The following is an 18,586-nucleotide window of genomic DNA, read 5'->3' on the forward strand; positions in this document are numbered from 1 at the left end:
TAAGCTCAGTTTTGGTTTTTTGGGCATGTCTGCAGATAATGTCTTTGGGAGGGTGGGGCGCCTGCTATGAGGGTCTATTTTGGGGCAAGGCAACTGTTTAAGTTTTAAGGCTGGTGGTGGGGGTAGAGGGTGTACACTACTGAAAATAGCTGGTAAGACTGCTGGTTTGGTTCCCTGTCCAAGTGAAGCTATAGGTTGGGCTTCACATTTGCCTGGATTGTCTAGTCAGGCTTATTAGACTGTCAGAACTGGCTACTATGCTCAGCAGAAGGTGGAACTAGGACTTAGCTTCCCTGTTCTGGTGGGGCAGTGGGATGGAACCAGGGTCAGCACAGCTCACTGCTTGTGGACCTGAATCAGGCAAGAGTGTACACTGAGTATCATAGTCGGGTGAAGCTACCAATTTTGCTCTGTAGACAGGGAAAGCCACGGGCTGTGCCCTCTGTTCAAGTGCCACTCTAAGCCGGGTTGTTAAATAGGCCATTCAGCATCCCTTATGTTGTGGGAAGGTGCCCTGGTTGGGCGGTCTGGAGGCTGTATGCAGCAATAAGTGGGGTGACCAATTAGTAGGTGATGCATTAGGTTCCCTGCTTGGGCTCAGTGGGAGCAGCAGCTCTAAGGCTGCCAATGCTCTTTATTTTTGGTCTTGACTCAAGTTGACCCAACCTTCAAGTTCATGTCTGAGCAGGGCTACTGTGTTTGCTCTGGTGGCCATCAGCTCTGTCTACCTACCTCCCAGCTTGGGAGTGGCTGGGTTAGGTAGTGCCCTGATATTCTTAACCAATCTTCCCTGTCAGAGTGGGGTGGAAGCCATATTCCATAGCTGGTGGGGCCATGATCCACGTTCCTGCCTGGGCAGGACTGGAAGAGGTCACTTACAGCAACTCCCAGATTTTCCCAAATAGGCTTTCTGGTCAGGAGTGACTGTGAGCTTTGATCCATAGTGGATGGGGCAACAAGTTAATTTGCCTGCCTGGGAAAATCCAAGAAAACTTCAAGAGAGTATGAAAGAGTGCAAAAGGTGGTGTCCCTTGGCCTGGCCTGTGTTCCCTGAGAGCATCTCTGCAGGCCTCTAGGTGTGTGCCAAACCTGAAGCCTAAGATCCAGGACAAACGAACAGGCTTCTTTCACAGAAATACTGGGATTGTGCTTCAGTTGGCTGTGGATTTAGTGCTCTGGGAGTGGCAGCCTGCAAAGAACTGTCTGATTGTTACAGTCCCATAGGACCTGGGAGTGCAGGGCCTGCCCTCCAAGGTCTCTGGAAAGGTTTACAGTCTGCTCTTCAATGTGTATTTAAGGAGAAGCCTGCCCTTCAGGCCCCAGCTGTGATGATAAGCTCACAGGCCTCCTTCACATAATGACTGAGCTCCTGAGGGTGGTGGCTGTTTAAGAACTCTCTCTCCTTTGCTTACAGTCCTGTAGGATACCACAGCCAGGTAATAGAAAGATGTTCCCTGGCAACAGCCATAAAAATCAAATGACCAGACAAAGGAATAGCTTTTTTTTTGGGGGGGGGGGAAGATTCTAGTGAGGTGGAATGAGGAGGAGGTAGAGCACAAACATTGCATCCACTGGCCTCCAGTCCCTGAGAACATCTCTCTTGGCCCCTAGATGCATGCCCAACCAGAAGCCTGCCTCTCAGGCCAAACCAACCAGACAAGAAGATAGGTCCCATTCTCAGAAACGCTGCTGGTAGGGGCGCCTGGGTGGCTCAGTGGGTTAAGCATCTGCCTTCAGCACAGGTCATGGTTCCATGGTCCTGGGATTGAGTCCCATGTCAGGCACCCTGCTCAGTGGGGAGCCTGCTTCTCCTTCTCCCTCTGCCCCACCCCCTGCTCGTGCTCACCCTCTTGCTCTCTCACTCTCTCAAATGAATCTTTAAAAAAAACTGCTGGTTTTCAGTCTTCCATCTGTGCTGTGCTATAGGAGTTGTAGTCTACCAATAACTGTCTCTCCAGTTGTTATGGTCTCTTGAGACCCAGGAATGCAAGTCCCCCCCCACCACTCACCCCGGCCTCTAGCGACAAGCTATCAAAGGGTGTCCTATGGGGAGCAGGCATAAAAGTCAGGTCACCAGATGTGAAAATTAGGGCACTAGATGAAGACTGAAACCTTTGATTACTGGGTGTTTTCTTACTGTGTTGGTATGAGGAGCTTAGGGGCATGGGGGTGGAGGGAGAAGCAAGGGCAGATAAGGGGACTCTGGAAATATTCTTCTCTCCTTGAAAACAAATTAGAATTCTCTGTGGGTAGTTTCGGACACTTTCTAGGATCTTAGGCTCATGCAAAGTCTCACCCCACCTGGAAATATAGACTGCCATCTTGTGTAGGTTTTCAAAATCTTGTTGCTAAGTCATTTCTGAATGATTTCTCCAGGAAAATATTTAGGTTTTATAACCACTAGTTGAACCCTAATTTCTCCACTGTTTTCAAGAATGCCTGGAGTAGGCAAATAAACTTCCCAAAACAGAACACTGCTGCTTCTGTGAGTCTGTAGTTTAACCTGGAAGTCTTTCTTCATGCTCATGCCTGTTTTTTTTTTTCCAGCAAGCACAGTGTGGCCTGGATCTTCGACATATTACCGTGGTGGAGCTTGTAGGTGTGTTCCCAACCCTCATTGGTAGGATAGGAGCAAAGATTATGCCTCCAGCCCTAGCTCTGCAGCTCAGGTAGGTAGAAATTCTGTCCTTAAATTGTACCCCCTATAATGTGTTTTTGGACTAGATTCCCTGATGTCTTGCTAGTCAGTATTAATGCCAGGTAATCTTCAGTGTTTAATGGCTTGTAGTCTGAGAGTTCTAGAGCCATGTTAATCGGCATGGTGCTGCTTGTCCAAATGCAGTAGATAATTTCCAGTATTTTCTTCTTTTCCCCTTTAACCAAGTGTCTATGCCTTGTCTTTGTTTTGTTTTTTCTTTCAGCTTGGTGGGGTTGGGGTGGGTAGAGAAGAGGCTGCCAAAAGGACCTATGCAGCCCTTTGTGTTATTGGGAGAGCAGGCATCCAATAAGTTTTTCCAGGCCTGGCCTCTTTTACCTCCATGCTTCCACGACATTTGTCCATTCCTCCATTTTAACAACTATATTTTACTTTGGTAATACTTAGCTAGATGATTTTGACTTAGAAGAATCAAGTCTAAGATTTTTTTTTTTTATGATAGTCACAGAGAGAGAGAGAGAGAGAGAGAGAGGCAGAGACACAGGCAGAGGGAGAAGCAGGCTCCATGCACTGGGAGCCTGATGTGGGATTCGATCCCGGGTCTCCAGGATCGCGCCCTGGGCCAAAGGCAGGCGCCAAACCACTGCGCCACCCAGGGATCCCAAGTCTAAGATTTTGACTTAGAATCATGGTGCTCAGGATGTGAGTTATGGTGCATTAAAAAAGCAGGATTCAGTAGCCAAAAGGTAATTTCAGAACAATCCCAAATATTTACTTCCATCTCTTGACAACCGTGAAAAGGCTAATTAGACTAAAGCAAAACTCCTCAAAATCTTCCTTTCTCACCCATCTTCTTTTTCACCCAGTGCAAGGAAGTTGTTTATAGTTTTTTTTTAATTTTTTTAAATTTTTATTTATTTATGATAGTCACAGAGAGAGAGAGAGAGAGAGAGAGAGAGGCAGAGACAGGCAGAGAGAGAAGCAGGCTCCATGCACCGGGAGCCCGACGTGGGATTCGATCCCGAGTCTCCAGGATCGCGCCCTGGGCCAAAGGCAGGCGCCAAACCGCTGCGCCACCCAGGGATCCGGAAGTTGTTTATAGTTAAAGCCCCTACTCTTCTTAGTCTTTAAGAGTCCCAAGCTGATGGTGGCTCCACCATCTTGTAGCATCAACATTTAGAACACATGACTTCTGGGTTTCTGCAAAGAGGGCAGACTGTAAAGACAAACCATAGGCTCCTTTTGTGCTTCATGTTTGAAGCCTAAAATTGCTCTCTGCAAGTCCACTGGCTAGAATTCATCACATGGTTGCCATTGAACTCCAAGGCAGGCTGGGAAATGCAGTCTTTCTGTATTCCCAGAAGAAGATAATGAAAGAAGACCTGATGAGCCCCATCATAGGTGTTCAAAGAGGCTCACAGAGATTCCTTGAAAGATTATATGATAGAAGTACATACTTAGCTGGTGATGTTATAGATGGACACAAAAGATTGTCTATTTCCATCTGCCTTTTAACACCCCCCCCCACCATGTTTGATTTATACCTCTCCACGCCAAAAAGAGTGCCCCATCCATACCAAGGTCAAAAACTCAGAGGCAAGGGATGGAAAAAGAAATGAGGATGCCTGAATTCTCTTTAGTTGGCTGAAAGAGGGAGAAGGCTGGGTATACTCAAAAGCTTTTATACATACATTTTTTTTGGTCCTGCTTCATTCACTAGCTTCTCTCTACAGGTGACATTTTTGAGGTCACTATCAGATCTCCTCAACATTTGCTGTCCAGTACCTAGCATAGTGCCTGCCACCATGTTGGAGTTAAATAAATGGAGGAAATGACTTGAAACTGAAATAGTAGATCTAAGAGTGTATTTATAGTTCTATTTTAAGTCAAAAACAACAAAACTCAGGAGAAGATTATGTTGACATCTGAAAATGTATAACAAAAATTCTCAAAATAAGTATTTGAAGCTGTTGGTAATTTAGAACTATCTGCTCATACCCTATGTTCATGATTTCTTAAAAACCTGCCACAGAATCTGCTAAATGTTACTCTTTGGATTGGGGATATATAGAGAAGCAATCTTGATAAAATTTTAATGTGATGTGATTTTAAACTATTGAAATTTGAAGATCTGAGTTAAGACAAACTTCTGTCATTCAGGTTGTAGATGTGGGGCTACTAGAAACCTCTGCAGTCTGGGGATGATTGAAGAAACAAAAAAGTTGCAAAAATGAATTACGCAGCGCTTCTCAGGCTAGAGCCAGCCTCAGAATCCCCTGGAGCACAGTTAAAACATAGAATGCTGGGCCCCACCACCACAGTGTCTGCTTCAGTAGGTCTGGGATGGGGCCTGAGAATTTGCACTTCTAGCATGTTCCCAAATGTGGCCGAAACTGCTGGTCCCCTGGCGTAGTGTGGTGTTTTTTGTTTTTTTTTGTGGGTTTTTTAAAGATTTTATTTATTTGAGAGACAGCATGAGCAATGGAGAGGAGGCGGAGAGGGAGAAGCAGACTCCCCTCCGAGCAGGGAGCCCATCATGGGGCTCAATCCCAGGACCCTGAGATCATGACCTGAGCTGAAGGCAAATACCCAACCGACTGAGCCTCCCAGGCACCCCTGGCCTACCATTTTACCAAAGGCTTCACGACTTTGAAGTGGATATTTTGCAAAGCAGCCTATAAAAAGAGTGAATCATTACCAGGTAGCCAGAAGCTAGTCCAGGTAGATGTCACACAGAGATGATCTGTCTCATGTGTTGCCTAATGGATTCAGTGTCAGGCCACATGTCCCCTTTATCAGCCCTATCCGTGAGGAATAAGGGACTTGCCAGATGGATGTTTTATCTTTTTCCCTTTGAATTCTACCCTAGAGTCTAGTGCAGATGAAAAGAGCCAATTTAGGCAAAGAATGGGAAGCATGGAAGAAAAGGAGATGCAGAATGCCTGGAGAATCTAAAAATTCTCTTGTCTGGTTAGAATACTATTTTCAAATAGCACTAAAGCCAGGATAAGACAATTAGCAGGCAGCAGCAGTGCCTGGTGTTGCAAAGTCCCCGCCTCCCTGCTTTCTTGCTCTCGTGGTTTTTTTATTTTTTAAAGATTCATTTATTTTTGAGAGAGAGAGCGAGCAAGTGTGCATGCAAGCAAGCACATGGGGGACAGAGGGGCAGAGGGAGAAGAGAATCTCAAGCTGGCTCCCTGCTGAATGTGGGGCCTGTCGCAGACTCTACCCCATGACCCTGCGATCATAACCTGGGCTGAAATCGAGAGTCAGACTCTTAACTGACTGAGCCACTTGGGTGCCCCTACTCTGTTTTTTAGAGATGAAGGTATGGGCAAATTCACGTTCTCTAGAGTAACTTCCCAGCAATTGCAAGGGTGGTAGGGACAAAGAATGCCATTATTTTAATATTCATTTTATTTTGGGGGTATAATTGACACTATACAAATATACAGCTTAGTGATTCAATATTTGTATGTACTGCAAAATGATCATCATGCTAAGGCTAGTTAACATCACCATAGATAGTCATATTTTTTCCTTGTGAAATTTTAGGATTTACTCTTAGCTACTTTCAAATCTGTAATGTGGTATTATTAACTATAACCACCAAGCTGTATGTTAATCCCCATGACTTACATCTAGAAGTTTATACCTTTCAACCCTCTTCACACATTTTACCCACCCCTAACCTCCTGCCTCTGGCAACCACTAATATGTCCTGTGTATCTATGAATATTTTTTGTTTGTTGTTTTAGATTCTGCATGTAAGTAACACCATATGGTATTTGTCCTCTGATTTATTACACTTAGGATAATGTCCTGTAAGGTCCATCCATATTGTCACAAATGGCAACATTTAATTCTTTTATATGGCTGAGTAATATTTTATCATGTGTACCATATTGTCTTTATCCATTTGTCCATCAATGGACACTTACATTGCTCCCATCTCTTGGCTATTGTAAATAATGCTGGAGTAAAGATAAGGGAAGTGTGTATATCTTTTCAAGTTTTTAAAAATTTCTTCAGATAAATACCCCAAAGTGGAATTGGACAATCGTATAGTTGTTAATTTTTTGAGGAATATCCATACTGTTTTCCAAAGTGGCTGCACCAACTGATTTTTCTCCACATCCTCACTAACACGTTTTTTTCAAGATTTAGTAATTTTAGAGAGAGCGGGGGCGGGGGGCGGGGGGGGCAGGGAAAGGGAGACTCTTAAGCAGACTCCCCACTGAGTATGGAGCCCAATGAGAGGCTTAATCTCATGACCTGAGCCAATACCAAGAGTCAGATGCTTAACTGACTGCACCACCCAGGTGCCCCACCAACTTACTTTTTTGTCTTTCAAATGCTAGCCATTCTAACAAGACTGAGGTGATATTTCACTGTGGTTTTGATTTCCACTTCCCTGATTAGTGATGTTGAGCATCTTTTCATGGATTTGATGGCCATCTGTATGTCTTTTATAGAAAAACATCTATGCAGCTTCTCTGCCCATTTTTTATTTTGTGTTTGTTACTGAGTTGTATGAGCTCTTTATTATATATTTTGTATATTAGCCTCTTCTCCAATATGAGTTGTGACTATTTTCTCCAATTTAGTAAGTTGATTTTTCATTTTGTTGATAATTGCCTGTGCAGAAACTTTTTGATTTATTCCCACTTATTTTTACTTTTGATATCCAAAAAATCATCACATTGATGATGGATTTACTGATTATATATTCTCTATGTTATGGTTTCAGGTCCTATATTCAAGTCTTTAAGCCATCTTTGAGTTTATTTTTGCATACAGTGTATGAAAATGGTCCAATTTTCCCAAAATTACTGACAAAATTGTCCTTTCCCCATTGTGAATTCTTGGATCTTTTGTCATAAACTAATTGACCATATATGGTGGGTTTATTTCTGGGATTACTATTCTGTTCTACTGATCTGTGTATCTACCATATTGTTTTGATTACCATAGCTTTGTAATATAGTTTGAAATCAAGGAGTATAATGCCTCCAGCTTTGTTGTTGCTTCTCAAAATTGTTTTAGCTATTCAGCATCTCTTCTGCTTCCATACAAATTCAAGGATTTTTTGTTCTATTTCTATGAAAAATAGAATTTCTATAGGGATTGCATTGAATCTGTATATTGGTTTGGATAGTATGGACATTTTAGCAATATCACAATTCATGAGCATGGAATATCTATTTTTTTGTGTGTATCATCTTCAGTTCCATTCATCAATATCTTACAGATTCCAGTGTTCAAGTCTTTCACCTCCTTAAATCTATTCCTAGGTATTTTAATTTTCATGCAATTGCAAAAGTGATTTTCTTTCTGATAATTATTGTATAGAAATGCAGAAGATTTTTGTATCTTGATTTTTTTTTGTATCCTGTAATGTAACATTACTGAATTCATTTACTCTAACACTTTCTTGGTGCAATCCTTAGGATTTTAATTTATATATAATGTCCTCTGCAAATAGTGACAGTTTTAATACTTCCTTTCCAATTTGAATGCCTTCTATTTATTATTCTTTCCTAATTGCTGTGGGTAGGATTTCTAATACAATGCGAATAATAGTGAGAGTGGTCATCCTTGTCCTGTTCCTGACCTTACTGGAAAGATCTTCAGCTTTTTGACATCAAGTATGATGTTAGATGTGGGCTTCTTGTCATATATGACCTCTGTATGTTGAGGTATGTTTCCTCTATACTTTGTTGAGGGTTTTCATCACAAATGGTGTTGAATTTTGCGAATGGTTTTTCTGCATCTGTTGATGAGCATATTATTTTTATCCTTCATTTTGTGAATGTGGTATATCACGTTGATTAACAGATGTTGAAACATCCTTGAATCCCTGAAAGAAATCCCACTTGAGCATAGTTAATGATCCATTTAATGTATTGTTGAATTAAGCTTGCTAGTGTTTTGTTGAAGATTTTTGTAATTATGTTCATTAGGGATATTGGGCTTTTCTTGTAGTGTCTTGTGTCTTAATCTGGTTTTGGTACCAGGGAAATGCTGGCCTCATAAAATAAGCTTGGAAGTGTTCCCTCCTCTTCCATTTCTGAAAATGGTTTGAAAGGATTCTTATTAATCTTCTTTGAATGTTTAAGTCACCAGTGAAGCTGTGTGGACCTGGTCTTCTGTTTGGTGGGAAGTTTTTAAATTACTGGTTCAATCTCCTTACTAAAAGTTGGTGTATTCAGATATTCTGTTTGTTTATGATTCAGTTGGGAAGGTTATATGTTTCTAAGATTTTATACATTTCTAGGTTGTCTAATTTGTTAGCATATTATTAATAGTAGTATATGATTTGATTTCCTGCATTCCTATGGTATCAGATGTAACCTCTCCTCTTTCATGTCTGATTTTACTTGAGCCCCCTCCTTTTGTTGGTAAATCTAGCTAAAGGTTAGTCAATATTGCTATCTTTTTTCATTGATCTTAACTTTACTTCCTTCTTTTTTGGCCTTCACTTGTTCTTTTATCTGGTTGAGGTGTAAACTTAGGTTAGTTACTTCAGTTTTTTTTTCTTACTTAAGGTGGGCATTTATCATTATGAACTTATCTTAGAACTGTTCTTGTTACATTCCATGAGTTTTAGTATATTTTTTTTCTCAAGGTATTTGGTTAATGAATTTTTTTTCTAGAGAACAAACTAACACAAAGTATTATATGTTATAAAAGGGTACTGATCACATGAAACATTCCAGAATAGATCACATATTGGGTCATAAAACATGGTATGACTGATATTTTTGAATTTGTTGAACTTGTATCTGTTCTGACCACAACACTATGAAGTTAGAAGTCAATCACAAGAAAAAAATCTGGAAAGACAAATACATGGAGGTTAAAGAACATGCTACTAAACCAGGAGAGGGTCAACCAGGAAATCAAAGAATAAACAAAGTACATAGAAACAAAGGAAAATGAAACACAATGGTTCAAAACCTTAAGAATGTAGTGAAAGCAGTTCTAAAAGGGAAGTTCATGGCAATACAGGCCTACCTCAAGAAGTGAGAAAAATCTCAAACAACCTGATGTTACACCTAAAGGAGCTAGAAAAAGAACAAAACCCCAAAGAAGCAGAAGGAAAGAAATAATAAAGATTATAGCAGAATAGATGACATAGAAACTACAAGACCAATAGAACAGGTCAGTGTAACCAGGAGCTGGTTCTTTGAAAAAATTAATAAAGTTGATAAACCTCTAGCCATACTTCTGAAGGAAAAAAACTCAGATAAAATCACAAATGAGAGTAGAGATCACAACCAACACCACAGAAGCACAATTATAGGAGAATATTATGAAAAATAATATGCCAACAAATTGGACAACCTAGAAGAAAAGGTGAAATACCTAGAAACATAAAACATACCAAAACTGAAACAGGAAGAAATAGAAAATGTGAACAGATTGATTACCAGCAAAGAAATTGAGCCAGTAATAATAATTAAAAAAAAAAACCACAACAAACAAAAGTCCAGGGCCAGATAGCTTCACAGGTGAATTCCACCAACCATTTAAAGAAGAGTTAATACCTAGTCTTCTCAAACTATTCAAAAAAAAAATAGAAAAGGAAGGAAAACTTCCAAAGTCATTGTGAAAGACCAGCATTACCCTGATACTGAAACCAGATAAAGACACCACAAAAAAGAGAACTACAGGCCAATATCTCTGAACACAGATATAGAAATCCTCAGCAAAATACTAGCAAACCTATTCCAACAACACATTTAAAGAATCCTTCACCACCATCAAGTGGGATTTATTCCTGGGTTGCAAGGATGGTTTAACAGTCACGAAGTAATCAATGTGATACATCACATCAATAAGAGAAAAGATAAGAACCATATGATCCTCTCAGATGCAGAAAGACATCTGACAAAGTACACCATCCATTCATAATAAAACTCAACAAACTAGGGTTAGAGGGAACATACCTCAACATAATAAAGGCCATCTATGAAAAACCCACAGTGAACATCATCCTTAATAGGGGAAAACTGAGAGCTTTTTCCTCTAAGGTCAGAAACAAGACAAGGAAGTACACTCTGGCTACACTCTTACTCAACATATTACTGGAAGTACTAGCCACGGCAATCAAACATCAGAAAGAAATGCATCCACATCAGTAAAGAAGAGGTAAAACTTCCCCTGTTTGCAGATGACCTGATACTCCATATAGAAAGCCTGAAAGACTCTACCAACAAATGGCTAGAACTGATAAATGAATTCAGTAAAGTCCAAGGATATGAAAAAATCAAGGTACCGAAACCCACTGTATTTCTAAATACCAATAATGAAGCAGTAGAAAGAGAAATAAAGAAAAACTGTCTTCTTGATTGTTACATCCACAGAGGGGAAGAGATGGACGTAGAAAGAGAGACAGGGACAGAGATGGAGTGAGAGGCACGTAGAGAGGGGTGGGGGGGGGAGAAGGCGAGAGAGGAGGAGGGTGGAAGCTGAGACAGACAAAGACTGAGACCTAGAGAGGGAGAGAGAGCTACAGAGGTAGAAAGACACCAACAAGGAGAGACACACAGAGAAAGGGAGGCAAAAAGAGAGAAACAGAGGGAGAGAGAAAGAGAAGGATAAAAGGGAGAAGGGGATGGAGCAAAGGAGAGACACACATAGAGAAGGAGAGGGAAAGGGAGAGAGAAATGAGGAACAAGAGTGTGTGGAGGACAGATGGAGAGAGGGCGAGAGATGGACAGAGCTGGAGGGCAGGAGAGCTTGAGTGTGCAAGACAGGGAGCAAGGAAAAGATGGAGAGAGAAAAACAGTGCCCCCCAGCTTTAGGAGGCAGGATAGCATGAAGATGGCACCTGCTGGCTGGAGTGTAAAGCAGCAGCCCACAGCCCAAAAATAGAAAAAAGGTGGCTTCCACTGACTTTAGCAAGACAGAGATAGAGTGTGAAAATGGTACCCACCAACCTCGGTCCCTGGAGACTCTCCCTCAGGCCTCTGCCCTTCAGTCACATGCTTAAAAATGATCCAAGGAGCCTCTTCCACCTGACGTCTGGGGTGCTTTTCAAATGGCTGCTTCTGGGCTGCACTTTGGGGTGAGTTCGCATGTTGAGCCCTGTTAAGCATCATTTCTCAGTTTACTACAGACCTGTGAGTCTCACAGGCATCAGCCCTATTAGTCTTCAAAGCTAGGTGTTTGAGGGGCTCTCTCATGTGCACGTCTCAAAGGACAGAGTTCCCTAAGTGGGGTGGGCTTGCTTTGATCCTCAGGGAGAAGCTCCAGGTTTTCAGTTCCCTCTTGTGTGTCATGGTGCCAGGTGTGTGGATTGTGTGGTGAGACTGTGTCTCGGCTTTTCCTACCCACTTGGATGTGGCTCATTTCCTGATACGCAGAAGTCACTCTGCCTGGTTTTGTTTTTGTTTTTGTTTTTTCAGAGGGACTTGTGTCCAGGGGAGGAGGTGAGTTCAGGATCCTTTTCCATTGCCATGTTTTTTGAGTCTACAGAGTTTTCTAGAAAATTCTCCAGGAGGAGTTCATTCTGGTCTGATGACAGGCATTTATGCGACTCCAACACACTGCTGGCACCACCCCTTAACCTGTGGGGTGCCCCATCTACCCCCAAGATTTCTGTGGTCTCTCGGCCATGGTGGGATACATTCCAGTGACTTGATAGCATGCTGGCCTGAACACTCATTTCTTGCCCTGGTAGTTTTTCTTTATATTCTGTCAAGGCAAGAGGCTCACACGAGGAATGTGTGCAGTAGCAGTTGGTGGCAACATGGGAGATTTCCACCCTAGGCTCAGGAGCACTAGAACGTCAAATGCTCCAATTCCTCATTGGTTACCCTTTCCCTTAGGCCACAACATTGCTTGGCCTTTTTTTTCCCCTCCAGACCAGCTTTCTTTTCTACTCCTGTTTTCTGGGACCCACTGCCCTAGGACATCCCCCTCTCCCCCAGACCTAAATACTCTTCATTTTAAGAATGTGGAGAAGTTTTTCTCTGCATTTTTGACTCACTTCGTGGTCTACAAACACTCCATTAATGCATTTCTGGGTCATCTACTTCTGAGCTTCCCTCTTATATCTCAGGAGACCTGCTAGAGATACCTTAATGTTGTCTTTCTTTTTCTTTCTAGTCACTAGCATGGAATTAGCAATTTAGCTTCCTATGGAGATAAAGTAGAAATTATTCCCATCTTCCCTGAAACTCCCCTTAAAGGCAGAGGAAAGTATAGTCAGTTCGGATTCGGAGTAGTCAATATTTTTCTTTTGATCCTTTCATGGGGAGAAAAATATTTCGCTTTAAATACAGATGGCATTGTATAGTCTGCCTTACACGTAATTGCTAGATAACGAAATTAAAAAATAAACCCACTCAATCTCCATTTTATTTTTCAATGGGCTCAGGTGATCAGCTTGTTTGCTTTCTCTGGCTTATTTCATCTAAATGTTTCTGTTGATATAAAAATCATTTTACACAATATACCTTCTAGTGTGGTAGAAAAAAATCACTTTTGAAACTTTGAATTTGGGGGAAATTATTTGAGTCATACTTAACCAAGTTAATATACCTAGAGTGTAGAGTAAGTTTAATCTGCTCTAATGGTGCAGTCCTGAGCTGGCTACCGAATAAGCCAGCATGGGCCAGAACTATAATGTTTGGAAACATATTTCAATCAGCTTCCCCTAGTCCAGTGTTTCTCAACCTTAGTACTATTGAATTTGGGGCTAATTCTTTGTGGGGGAGGCTTTCCTGTGGGTTGTAGTAGATTCAGCAGCATCCCTGGCCTCTACTCACAAGAGGCCAGAAGCACCATTTCACTGTGACAATGAAAACTGTGTCCAGACATAGGGCAAGATCCTCCCTATTAACCACTGATGCTAGTTCCAGGATGTACATAGTTGTGCAAACCTAGTCTGCAAATTTGGGTTGACGACAGTGTAATGCACAAAATCTGCTAGTATTGTTGTACCTACCTTGTTAGTACCTATCGGTGCACAGCTCCAAGGCAGGCCCGGTGTCTTCCTGATTATAAAGTAGTACTACTTAATCCTTCATATGCATACCAGTCATTTGGGGATCTTGCTAATGATGCAGATTTTAATTCAGTAGGTTTGGGATGGAGGATGGGATTCTCATTTCTAATAAGTTTCCGTGTGATGCTATTTGTCCAAGCATCATACTTTGAGTAGCAAGGGTCTTGAGATGAGTAAGTCTGTGGAAATAAGCCTTTCTCTACACACAGTATCACTCTAGGGCTCTGGTTGGTCCAGCAGAAGCCTTGGGAGTCAGGTTTGACAGTCTTCTCTTTGTCTGTCCTAGGTTGTTGCTGCGCATCCCACTCTACTCCTTCAGTACGGTGCTAGTGGATAAGCATGGTATGGACAAGGAGCGCTATGTCTCCCTGGTGATGCCTGTGGCTCTCTTCAACCTGATTGATACTTTCCCCTTGAGAAAAGAGGAGATGGTCCTGCAAGCTGAAATGGGCCAGACCTGTAACACCTGATGTGATGGTTCCTCTCTTGGCAGCTCCTCTTCTCATTCTACAGAGTGCTATGCACACGGAAAGGCCTTAAAAATATCCTTGATGTACAGATTTTTATTTGTAATTTTTAAAGTCTATTTTAATATGAGCTTTCTTTGCACTTAAAAATTACCATGATGCTTTTTGTACTTTGAAGTGTACCCCAAAAATGATGAATATAATATGTACTCTTTTTCTTTATTCCATCATGGCTGGTTAATTTTAAAGAAACTAGAAACAACAACCATACACATGCTTTCACTGTGTTATTCAGTGTAACACATAACTTCTACTTTGTTTTTTGTATAAAACATATTAATAAAATATTTTGGAGCAAATTTATTAAAACTTATTTAGTGTTTTAAGCACAGGCCATACTTAGTGTGGTCAGTGGTTTTTAGGACTGTGATTCTTTTTTTAAAAAAATTTATCCCTAGGAACTAGCAATTTATGTTTTTTAAGATTTTATATATTTAATTGAGAGAGATCAGAGGGAGAAGAGGAAGAAGCAGACTCACTGTTGAGCAGGAAGCCTGATGCGGGGCTCTATCCCAGGACCCTGAGATCATGACCTGAGCCGAAGGCAGATGCTTAACTGACTGAGCCATCCAGGTGCCCCAGGACTGTGAGTCTTAGCTGTGTTTTAGGAATGGAAAAATGTAATTACTTTTGTTAGGAGGAGCTGGGCTGGGAGACCTGTCCTTTCAGGTCCTAGAGTAGCAACAAGCCAAAAATTAAAGAGTTAAGCCTTTGATCGCTGTGATAGCATAAACAAAAGGCTAAAACCAGAGCAAGCCCCAGTTCTTCCCTTTTGTTTTTTCCCCAATGGACTACTGTTACCAAAGGTCAGGTGGAGTGTCAAAGACATAGGGTTGTCACCTTGTTGAGGGAAGTCCATGGAACCCTCTAGTTAAAGATAGCCCCTACCAGGTCACATCCAAAGCCACAAGTGCTAAACACAAACTTACCCCCACTCTGCCACCACCTTTTCTTCCCAGTAGCTTTATGTGTGCACTCAACCTTAGCAAGTCAGCTCCCATAGGAGAAACCAAAAACATGGGCTGTAGCAGTACTTTCTGGCCAAAAAACTCCCTAACAACGAACCAGTTGAACTATTAGAATCAAAGTAAACAGACGTTGCGAAGTAGAAGAATCCTGAGCTCGCTTCTTCCTGTGGGCACACTGAGGCATCAATTACATGTATATAACTAATGCTGAAAATTACCGAAAGATTGGCAGAACAACAACAGCTAGTCAGAGAGAGAAGGCCATTTCAAAAAGGGTAAGAGGAATGGAGATGTGCTTGGTAACCAATCCTCTGACAGAGCTAACCAAACTTGGAGGAGCAAAACAATGAGACTCCACACCAGGCACCCCTGGCACTGGGAACCTGCACTGGGAAGACAAGTACCCATGATGTCTGGCTATGGAAACTACTGGGGCTTAACTCCAGAAGAGCGCAAGGGTGATAGGAAACCAAGTTCTTTTCCTTAAAGAGTCAACATATTAAATAATGGCCCAAGACACAGCACAGAAGCAACAAGTTTGATAAGCGCCTGGGGTATACACGAAGGTGGTTTATCAACTAATCTTAGAACGTGCATCAGAGGAGCAGAGATCTGCAGGAGATTCCTCTGAAACAAAAGTACTGGTGGGTCCCATTTTTCTTGTTCTTCCCCAGCCCTAGATGCTTATGGGATCCAGTTCTAATACTCTCCATCTATCTTGTTAGCATTGCATGCTTCCACCCTGGCCATCTCCTGTACAACCACCCTATTCAACCTGCCAGCCTCCAAAGTGACTCCTGCCCTGCCTCATTTGGCAGGTAGCCCTGGCCAGGGCTGGCACCACTTCAATGTGATTGCTGCTACCATACCAGCACACTCACAGCTCTAGCAGCCAGATCTTTTAGCTGTCTGTTCATGGGGCAAGCCCTGCCCTTTGGTGCACCTGCAGCTGTATCAGAAAGGCTAATTGCAAACAGCTAAGGCTGATTAATGTCCTTGCCCATAAAAGGGCCTGTGGTGACTGCAGCCAGACATCTCAACAGCACAGGGACCAACCCTGCCTAATGCATTCACAGTAGGGAAAGCAGGTTATTGCAGACAGCTGGGCTGGAGACAATCATGGCTCAGCCACAACAGGAGGGTGCACACAGCTGACAAAGGATACCCCAAGAATGCCTAAATCTAGTGACCAGGCAGGATTGCACTATAGGGCACCACAGGACCTCTTTTACACAAGGCTACTACTGTCAAGACCAGGAGACAGGGCTGACCTACCAAATACACAGAAACACAGAGTTAGGCAAAATGTGGAGACAGAAGGATAGGTTCCAAATGAAAGAAAAATGCAAAATCACAGTAAAAGGACAAAAAGAGATAATATATGATAAATTCAAAATAATGATCATAAAGATACTGGACTTAAGAGTGGATTTGCTAAGAATTTTAACAAAGAGTTATAAAAGAATCAGAGCTGAAAAATTCACTAAGTGAAATGAAAAATACACTAGAGGGAATCAACAGTAGATGATAGCAAAAAAAATATCAGCAATCTGGAAGATAATAATAGCAACCAAGCTGAAAAGGAAAAAGAAGAATAAAAAAAAATTATGTTAAGGGGACTCTGACATCATCAAATGTCCTAACATTCACAGTATAGGAGTCCCAGAAGGAGAAAGGAGTCAGAAAATTTATTTGAAGAAATAATAGCTAAAAATGTCCCTAATCTAAGGAAGGAAACAAACATCCAGGTCCAGGAAGCATAAAGAGTTCCTAGGAAAATGAGCCCAAGTTGGTCTTTTAATAATAATTAAAATGGCAAAGGTAATGATAAAGAGAGAATTTTTAAAGCAGCAAGAGAAAAGATAGTTATATACAAGAGAAATGAATACTCTAGCCAACAAGGCTATCACTTAGAACAGGAAAGATAGAGTTTTCCAGACAAGCAAAATTAAAGGAGTTCATCAACACTAAACCAGCCTTACAAGAAATGTAGAGAATTCTTTAAGTGGAAAGAAAAGGTGTAAAGTGTAAAAGGAAAAAACATTCACAGATAAAAACAACCAGATGAAAAAGATAGATTAACCACTTATAGCCAATATGAAGGTTAAAACACAAAGTAGTAAAATCTATTATATCTAAAACTTAGTCAAGGGATACACAAAAAGGTGTAAAATATGATATGTACATAAAACATGGAGAAGTAAAAGTTTAGTATTTTTAGAATCTGTTCAAACTTAAGTAACCATCAATTTAAGATAGACTCCTATACACATACGATGTTATATATGAACCCAATGGTAACCACAAATCAAAAACCTATAGTAATACAAAAAAAATAAAATCCAAGCATAACACTAAAGAAAATCATCATATCACAAGGGAAGAGATCAAAAGAAGAAAGCATCAAGAAGGAACTATAAGATCAGAGAAAAAATTTTAAAATGACAATAAGTACATACTTATCAATAATTACTTCAAATGTAGATGGACTCAATGCTCCAAAAAAAAAGTATGGGGTGACTGAATAAATAGAAAAACCATCCTCATCTATATGCTGCCTCACAAGAAAGTTACTTCAGACCTAAAGACACATACAGGCTGAAAGTGAAGGGATGGAGAAAGATATGCAAATGAAAGCAAAAAAAAAACAAAAAACAAAAAACCTGAAGTAGCAATACTAACATCACACAAAAAAGATTTTAAAACAGACTTTGTTTCTTTTGTAACAAGAAACAAAGTAGGGCATTACACAATGATAAAAGGCTCAAGCAAACAAAAGGATACAACAATTATAAATATCTATGCACCAAACATAGGAGCACCTAAATACATAAAGCAAATGTCGATAGACATATAAAGAGAAATTTAAAATAATACAATAATAGTAGGGCACTTTTACACCCCACCTACATCAATTGATAAGATCATAGAGATGTATAGAAAATCAGTGTCTTTGAATGGCACATTAGACTAGATGGACCTAATAGCTACATATAGAATATTCCATCTACAAAAGCAGAATACACATTATTTTCAAGGGCACATTCTCCAGGATAGATTACATGTTGGGCCATAAAACAAGTCTAAATAAATTTAAGAATATTGAAATCATCTAAGGCATCTTTTCTGAATACAATGATATGAAATAGAAATCACAATTTTAAAAACAAACAGCAAAAGCATTTATTTCTTCTACTTTTTTTTTCAAGAGAGAGAGCGTCAGTGGGGTTAGGGGGGCAGAAGGAGAGGAGTGGAGTGAATCCTAAGCAGGCTCCATGCTCAGCCCAACACAGGGCTCAATCTTAAAATCCCAATATCACAACCTGAGCTGAAACCAACAGTCAGACACTTAACCAACTGAGCTACCCAGGTGCCCCAGCAAAAGCATTTCTGAGAGAAATATTTAGCAATAAATGCA

General features: G+C 40.9%; 1 protein-coding gene across 2 annotated transcripts in view; it reads left to right on the top strand.

The window, feature by feature from the left end:
- SRPX (sushi repeat containing protein X-linked) overlaps nucleotides 1-14,499 on the top strand; it is a 112,366-nt gene extending 97,867 nt beyond the window's left edge. For both annotated transcript variants that reach the window (XM_072815156.1, XM_072815157.1), the window contains 2 exons: nucleotides 2,548-2,669; nucleotides 13,960-14,499. In XM_072815156.1, the coding sequence (XP_072671257.1) occupies nucleotides 2,548-2,669; nucleotides 13,960-14,143 (306 nt within the window). In that variant the 3' untranslated portion in view covers nucleotides 14,144-14,499. The remainder of the gene's footprint in view (nucleotides 1-2,547; nucleotides 2,670-13,959) is intronic.
- Nucleotides 14,500-18,586: the final 4,087 nt, after the last annotated feature.

The sequence above is a fragment of the Canis lupus genome, chromosome X (assembly GCF_048164855.1).
Source record: "Canis lupus baileyi chromosome X, mCanLup2.hap1, whole genome shotgun sequence".
Classification (NCBI taxonomy): Eukaryota; Metazoa; Chordata; class Mammalia; order Carnivora; family Canidae; genus Canis; species Canis lupus.